This window comes from Falco rusticolus, chromosome 5, assembly GCF_015220075.1.
Source record: "Falco rusticolus isolate bFalRus1 chromosome 5, bFalRus1.pri, whole genome shotgun sequence".
Taxonomy (NCBI): Eukaryota; Metazoa; Chordata; class Aves; order Falconiformes; family Falconidae; genus Falco; species Falco rusticolus.
In genome coordinates, this window is record NC_051191.1 from 12,001,138 (window position 1) to 12,009,825 (window position 8,688).

General features: G+C 45.3%; 1 protein-coding gene across 6 annotated transcripts in view; it reads right to left on the bottom strand.

Moving 5' to 3' along the window:
- The window catches only part of ST7 (suppression of tumorigenicity 7), a 151,768-nt gene extending 143,283 nt beyond the window's left edge, over positions 1-8,485 (bottom strand). For 2 of the 6 annotated variants that reach the window (XR_005104435.1, XM_037388990.1), the window contains exon 1: positions 8,125-8,485. Coding sequence is in view for 4 of the 6 variants with exons in the window: in XM_037388990.1 (XP_037244887.1) it covers positions 8,125-8,275 (151 nt within the window). In the remaining 2 variants the exon portion in view is untranslated. The remainder of the gene's footprint in view (positions 1-8,124) is intronic. The other 4 variants (XM_037388989.1, XM_037388984.1, XR_005104436.1 and 1 more) reach the window with 3 other exon arrangements.
- Between the last annotated feature and the right edge of the window lie 203 nt (positions 8,486-8,688).

Below are 8,688 nucleotides of genomic sequence, written 5' to 3' on the forward strand. Positions count from 1 at the left end.
CAGTAACAACTAGATGTGACCATCAAATTACAAGAGGGGAAACTGCCTTTGGACCAAATTGGCTGGGGACTCTATCCCCAGTTTTGTTACCGGTTTCCCACACAGTACCCTGGTAAACAACTTAGGCCCCAGTTGTTAAGAATTCATGCATATTACTTACGTTTGCAGCAAGCCCCTGGACCCATGCTTGCAGAACAAACCATGCCATTAAAGACTTGCAGGATCAGGGTCTCACTTCCCTGTGCCTCAGTTCTCCCTGTACAGTTCAACGTAACTCTCGGTTGTACTCAAAATACCAACAAATACCTGGAGCAGGGCCTTATTTTGTTAAATACAAAATACCTTCTTCAACAACTAGCCTTGTTACTAAAAAGCTGAATCCTGACTTGTTGCGGCTGCTGCACAAAAGACTGCATCTTCATCTTTTCCTGACGGTGCTGTTCATTTCTGTAGATTGTAGTCCAGAAGAAACTGCTCAGTCATCCAAAGTTAAGTCACCACTTCAGCGGGTTTGTTTGCTTTACCACTTGCCAACAAGCCAAATTAACTCTCCCTGAAGCGCAGAGCTTGCCAGCTGACCAAGCTACACGCACAGCCTTGGCCTCGGTGGGGACAGTGGCCCGACACATGCACAGAAGACCTGGCACATCCAGGGACTACCGGAGCCTCTGCGCTTGCAGAATGTACCTGCACACCCTCAGAAATTGCTTCCAGCTGGCTGCTGGTTTGGTTGGGGTTTTTTGTTAAAATCTCAGCATGATAGTGTTTTTGCTAGTCAGCTCTCCTGTTTATCATGGGCCGTTAGATTTCAGTCCCAGTTCCCCCACTACTGAGCTCAGCAGTCCTCATCACACTGACAGTCTTAATACCACGATAGCCAAAGCTGCAAAGCCAGAGCATCACTTGCCATATAGCAGCTGGGTCCAAACACGTAAATCTCCAAATCTTTTAAAACATACTTTGTACGTGAATTCCTCTGGATTCAGCTTGCAGCCACCCATTTTTGTGAGATTTGTCTCCCCTGTATTAAAGACTACTTTAGAACCTGCTGGTTTGTTCCCACCGTATACTTTACAGTGCGTGCAACCACCTCTCAATTCTTTGTTTCTATTAAAGTGAGGGCACTGCACGCAGCATCTCTCACAGCCAGGCTGCTGCTTCAGACCACTGATAATTTTGCCTCAATTCTGCCAAGTGTAATGCATGCATTTTAATTCCAAATATTTGGGAGTATGTTTGTCAACTAGATTAAGGCTCTTACTCCTCCTTAGCTACCATCAGGGTGCTTCTGTAGCTCCTCTGTGATCAGTCAAACAGTTTGAGCTTCCTTACGCTGGCAATGTGTTTTTGCTAGACTCTGAGTAGCTCCTCTCAGAAATGCTGCAGTTTTCAGAATCCATTTTAAAACACCAGCATATCGTTGCCCCCAAAATCCCTGTTTTATCCAACATCATCATCCTAATTCCTGTTAGGTGCTGCTCTCAAGGTAGACATCACGTCCTTCTGCCTTTCACTTAACGGAGAGCAGCTTTGGCACAGAAATATGTATTTCTCCCTCTTTTCAGTCTTGTAGGCACTGACACCACTTAGCACTACTTGTGTCTTTCACAAACGCATATTTATGATCTGGAGTTCTGCATTGGCTTTGTTTACACAATAAACACCTTGTAAATTAAACAAATTTAGAAAAAAATCTATTTTAATTTTTTCCTTTAATTTACAATTGTAGTATCCTCGTGGCCTCCCAGACAATTAGGACCCATGACCTCTGTGAACAATGGGGCTTATGTTCTTTTGGGCTAAATTTATCCGGGCACTCAGCGGATGCTTTGGGAAAATCCCACTACACACATGCAGTTTTAGGAGCACTTCTGAAGATTTTCATCAGCACATGGAGGACGTTAGGCTTCAGTTAGAAGCTGGCAGTACAACTCCATGGTTGTGTATCAGCCAGTGTTACAGTAAGCTCACTCAAGATTTTATCAAATATTATTTTGAAGGCTCTGGCTTACACACTTCCCCTGAAATATTGGCTGCAGATCTTCTAGAGCTTTTGTAGTATGAAAGTCAGTTTCTTAAAGAAGTATTTTCTGAAAACTTTGCATTTGCTACAAATGCTACAGTTTCCTTCATTTGATGCTGACTGAAAAATTAAGCTCAATCAAAAAATCAAAATTTGTGGAGAAATGCCAAAATTCATAGAAAACAAGTATCATTGTACACTGCATCCATCAGAAATTGATCTAACAAGTTTTGTTAGGGCCTTCCCCCCCTCTCCCCAAGAATCCCAAGTTTCATCCATATAAAGATTTTTGTCAAAAATAACACACTACTTTCATGTACATCACATTCTTTTCCATAAAAATTAAAGGGAGAGTTTCCGTGCTGAAAATGCACATGCTTAAAATGGTTAAAATCCGTTTTAAAACAGCCTCTAGAATGTTAGTCTATATCCAGGTAACAACTAATTTTTTGCAAAACTCAAAAAGGCAGATCTCTAACATCCAAACCCTGTCTGGAGGCTCAGCAGCGACTACGAATGCTTCATGGTGCTGTAACTGATGCAACTGAAGACAGAGGTTAACAGTAAACAAAACACTGTTTACTTTAATTCCATTAGAACTGCAGAAAACTTAGGAAAGGCTTCATTTACATTCTGAGAAATGGCAAAAATTAAGTCATATGGGGTCAGTGGGCAAACTATGTACCTGTAACTGATTCTGTGAAATCCATATGGAGAATTAATGTTGACCTTGCCTGAAGTGGTCATGTATTTAAAATTTTACTTTCAAGTTCTTAACAAAAAAAAAAGAAAAAAGAAAAATCTACACTGTACTTGCAGGGAGTTAAGAGGTTTTCCGTTTCCTTTTGGTAGTGTCAGAGTTTTGCCCCAGGTTTTCCATGAACACACCACCACACTCACTTCTGTAGTTTACAAAGCAGACACTTACAGGGAAACCCATCACAATGATGGGAGACGACCCTGAAAGAAGGCCAAGCAACTACCAGAAAGTCCGCAAACGTAAATGTAATTGTCCTTCAGTATTTCTCAAACAAACGAAGCTGTTCACTCATTTTAAATCCATTTTGTGTCTTCAGAGAGGTTCTTGGGTGAAGAGCAAGCATTAGAACAGGTTGCCCAGGGACGCAGTGGAATCACCATCCCTGGAAGTGTTTAAAAAATGGGTAGATGTGATGCTCAGGGACATGGTTTAGTGGTGGACTTGGCAGTGGTGGGTTAACAGTCGGACTTGATGATCTTAAAGGTCTTTTCCAACCTACATGACTAAGATTCTAAGGGAAAGTGTTGTTATCATAATCTTACAGGGAACAGAGAGGACTTCTGCTGTGTCCTCCTGCCCGTGTGTGCCACACCCTGACTGAGTAACCTGGTGTTGGCCAGCACTGCAAGCGTTGATGCACATCAGCCTCTTCCTTCCCCTCTCCAGACGGCTGGCACCGTGCACGGCATTTCAGGCTGTGGGCTTTAAGAAAAGCCTATTCCATGGTCACAAATCCCCCATTATTTAAAATCCTAGGTAATAACTCGAGGAGCAACGTCACAATAATAATAATGAAATCATAATGAAGAAAGACACCGTGCTCCTCAGAACACAACTTTGTCACAACCACCAGCTCCTCACCAAGGTGACGTGGGCTTCCTCCTCCAGCTCTGGTTCTCTTGGCCCAGCAGGACCTTGCTTGTTTTCATGCTGTAGGTTTCTAGCCCTCCCTTTCTCTCGATGTTCAACTGGAAACAGTACGCGGTGCGGTGCAGCTGAAGTGGGATGTCCCGCAGAAAGCTTTTTACAGACACCAACAGAGCTAGACTCAACCCTGAGCTCATACCCATACCTTTATTATTCACACCTTTAGGAAACCATTTTTTTCTGGTTTCTCCTACCCTCAGCAACCCAAAGGCTTCCCTGCTGCCTGCCTCATCACAACTCAGTTGCACTTACTGCTCTGGTTATTAAATCTTTCTCTTGCACTTTGAAAGGATAAATAAAATAATCAGAAACTGTTTAACTTCTGGGACTCTCTCCTTCTTAAGATATGACTAGAAAACCAAACATGTAAGAAAAACAAGCAGGGTAGCACATTTTTGGAAGAGGTGTGCCTTAGGTCAGATTAATGTGGCATTCAGAAATTGTGCAAGTGCCAACATGGGAGGAAATACAGCATGTTATATAAAATAATCATGTTTATTCTAATTATTTTGGAGTAAGATTATAACACCTGCTTCCTCAACTACTTATTCTGTATTAAATAAAATAAAATCTGGCATATTAAGTCTCATCTCTTGGTATGGTACAGTTATAATCATCCAAAGATTGCTACTGATAAAGGATTGTAAGGTTAGATTTGCACATCGAGCTTCAGCGAAATGAAAAAACACCAAAACCCTGAAACACCACAATCAGTTTTAACATTAATATTTTTATGTGACAGGCTAGATTTCCCTTTGATTATATCACAGTAATGTACTCCACTGAGGATACTGAAATTACATTTGCCCCAACAGCGAGGACTTTCAAGCCTGGAAGCCCAATGAAACACACATGATGTCTGACTTCCACTACCAGAGCTACCCAACGCTCAGGGTGTGCACACCTGTACAACATTAAAAAGGGGGGGGGGGGGGGAAGACCCCACACTTCATCTTAATAAAACTTCCCACTACAAGTGACCACTGGACTACCTGATGAAACTCTCCGTAACTACCCTGACCACCGCCGCTGCACAGCCCGCTGCCCAAGTCCTGGCTGAAATCCCATTTCGGGCCACACGAACACCAGTGACTTGCGTTTTGCCAGCTGATTTGAAGACTTGCAGACATGGGAAACCCAAAGGTTCCTTTAGCAGCCAGTCCATGGTTTGTTAAACGTTAATGCCTGATTATGACTAAACAGAGTTTGCCCTCTTGCTTCCAGTTGTCAATTCTTACTATTTTTTTAATGGTTAAAAGGCTATTTATTTCTCCCCCATGGTAACACCTCCTCACTGCACCCAAGCCACCTCCCAAGCAAAATCTCTTCTTCTGATGCTTCCCTCCAGCCGTTAAATAATTTTTCCACTACCTTCTCCAACTTGTCAACTTCCTTTTAAAACTACTGACATCAGGCATGGGAAAACAAAAATTATACAGCAGCATGAAGTGCTAGTCCTTCTAGCAGGTACTCTCCCTTACATGCCACACTAGTCCTTCATATCACAGCAGCCCACTGTGGACTCAGGTTAAGGTGTTTGATCTAAATATCTAAAACCTTCCTAAATCACTATTTCACAAGGTGCAAATCGTACCTGCAGAACTGCATTTCTCTTACCAGCTGTCTAAGCCTGCGTCTGTGAAAACCAGTTTGTTTGACCTCAACTCACCAAGAGATCCAACTTGTTCTAGGAAAATGCCTGGTCATTGTTTCTAATCACCTTATTATTTCTTTACGTCACACAGAAGTTTTATTAGAGAGATTTATACTTTTATTTTCACATCGCTGAGATGCATTTGATTAGTATCCCATCTGGGGCCAGCTGCTGTGGTAGCTCATGACCAACCTTAAACCAATGACAGCATCCTATTGTGATCGATTTGGAGAAAAAAAATAATCCACAATAAGTCAGGTCATCTTTAATCCATTCACAAAAGCTCTGACAAACAAACCAAAACAACCTCATGTTATTGCCAGTGCTGATTTTTTAATAAACCCCATTTAGGAACAGATGATGCATAAAGGCCATATTGTGCCTATTGTTCTCCCCTGGTAGCTCATTTTCATCACGCACTTTGGGACTTACTGGTAATTCTGGTAATTTCTTCAGTCTTTTTAACCCCCTCAATGCTTAGAACACACAGCTGTGAAAATCTCTCCCATTTACAGACTTCATACTGTCCTTTTACTTCCATTTTGGGACACTTCAATGAAAACCAAGATGACTCAGCTGAAGACGGCTGGAGTAGTATTTCAAATGAGAACTACATCGAGAATTAGTTCATTGAAACTCAGGAAAAAATCAGAAGGGTTTGATTAGGTATCAGATGGGTGCCTGTGATTTTTTTCCAATAGCGAAAATGATAATATAAAGCATTCTGACATTTTTGCTTCACAACCATGGCCTGCAATGTTTACCAGGAACATAAACATTATATAAATTGTTAAGAACTCAAGCAACAAGAATTACATACTGTTCTAATCAGCATATGGCAATGTCAAAAGAAACAAGATACTTGTTCAAAGACATATTGAGAAAATTTGACCAAAACTGTACTTAAAAGTCATTTTAATTGCATTTACGCTTAAAGTGAAAATTGCAGTATGCTGAACCTTTTTTTTTTAATTCTTCTTTGATGCTAGACTTGCCAAAGACTTATCAAATGAGAACAGGCCAGAAAGACAGGTGAAGAGCACTCAGATAATGTTCAGCTTCCCAGCAGCAGGCATGCCACATGTGTTACATCTCATCTGCCTCCCAAACAAATAACCTTCTCCAAGGTGGGGGTAAAAATTAAATGATCATAGAAATCAGGAAGGAAAAATAAGCAATTCCAAAATAAAGTCACAGCAGCCCAATTCAGACTGGCTAACACTACGTACGTTACTGCTGATTCAGTACAGTAGCAGCATACTTCCTTAGTGAGTCTTAACAGTCAATGCAAAGACTATTGCAACAGTGACAACCTTCCAGCAGACTTGTATGCTTACTATTTATTATAACTCAGAAGAATAAGCTGATAGCTAGTTTTCATCAGAAACACAGTAAAAGTTTTAATCCTGTTAAAAAAACACTCGAGTGTAACATAAATTGTACAGGCAAAGATATTAATTCCACTCCATATACTCCTCAAATCCAAACATATTCCCTGTAACAACCAAGGTCCTTTCTCACCCTTCAAAAAACCAAAGAATTTTCCACAAATATAATTTTCCTTTGGAACCCCTGAAAGCCACATAAACTGCAAACCTGCTCCTAAGAAAGCTCCCAGAAAGAATGAAGTGCCCTGCAACTGAAGACGGGTCTTTATTTACATACTCGGTCTACATCAAAGATAACCCTGTTATGGAAATGCATCGAGACCAGGCGCATACGAGATGTAAATTAACTTTGGCTGTTGCTGACTTAGGCTTGTGAATTGAAGAAGCCGCACGTTTTTGCTCAAGCCTCTGAAATTCCCAGTCAGAAGCACAAAGCATGACATTGTGGGGGGAAGCAGCAGTTTTGCTATTTATCATTTACGCGTTCAGTACTTGGAAATCAAACACTTTTTTTATTATTATTATTATTTTTTCTCAGCGAGCTTGCCAGTCAAAAGTCAAGACGTTGACTCCCTTAGCAAAAGCCATGCGTGAAACACAGCTCCCGAAAACAGCAAGCCTCGGCCAGGGCATGGGCCACAGTGTGCCCCATACCGCTTTGGTCATCCCTTCACCTGTACTCGGTGTGAGGGAGACAGAGAAGCTTCTCCAGTGCCTCCCAGCCCTCCCAGCCCGGCAGGCAGAGCGCGGTGCGCTGGCACAGGGACCAAGCAGAGGGTTTTGCAGCATCCCTCGGGTAAGTGGCTCCAGCAGGGAGGGCAAGCAGGAGGGAGCGGTGGCCCACCGGCGGGTCACCTCGCTGCACGCCACAGGGACCCTCTGGGTGCCGCCGGGGCACCCACTGCCCGCTCCTGCCGCCGCACAACTACTTCAAGGCTCCCAGGCCGGGAGGGAACCCCCGGCTGAGTTCTCCGGGCACTCGCAGGCCCTCCCTGGGCTCGCTGGACCGAGTAACAGTGCATCGCGAGTTACCGTTGCCCACGCCAGCCCCTCACAAATCCCCCCCGCACCAGCACGCAAGGGGCTGCGGGGAAGGCGCAAACGCCCAGAGCACCTCGGCTGCCCCCCGGCACCCCCTGCACCCCCCCGGCGGGCGCGTTTCGGGGAAGGGGGGACACCCCTCCCCTACCCCCGGCCTTAACGGGACGGGACAGCCGAGCGCCTCCGCGCCCCACCGCGGGTTTTACGCCGATCGCGGAGAAGGCGGAGGCGGCGGGGTACGGGGTAGCCGAGAGAGCAGCAGAGGTGCAGCCCCCCCGGGGACAGGGGAAGGGGGCGGGAGGAGAGCACGGGGGGGAGGATCGCACCCTACCTGTGGTTAAATTGTCATTGATCTTCAGGGGCACCCTTAAGATGTACACCAGGAAGAGCATGATGAAGAACCACAGCGTCCAGAGGTAAGTCCAGGACCAGACGATACAAGACTTCAGCTGTTCCAAAAAGCCCGTCCCAGCTTCAGCCATGTTTTTGGAGGAGGGGAAAAATAATAAAAAAAAAAAAAAAAAAAGAGAGAGAGAGAGGAGAAGGGAGAAAAAAAAAAAAAGCGCACACAAAACCAACCCAAACCCTGCTCTCTGCTGCCACAACCTCCCAGCGTGTATTTGCGGGCTGATTCACGCCTCCCCGCGCCGGCTCTGCCCACCCCGCCGCACGCCCCGCCCGCCGCGGGGAGCGGCCGTGCCGCCGCTGGCCCCCCCGGCGCTACCGGCCCCCCCGGCGCTACCGGCCCCCCCGGCGCTACCGGCCCCCCCCGGCGCTACCGGCCCCCCCCGGCGCTACCGGCCCCCCCGGCGCCCCCCTCCGCGGTCCGGCCCGCTGGGACGCGCCGCTGCGCGCTCGCCGCCGCTCCGGCGGGGCGGGTGGGGTGGCAGGCACA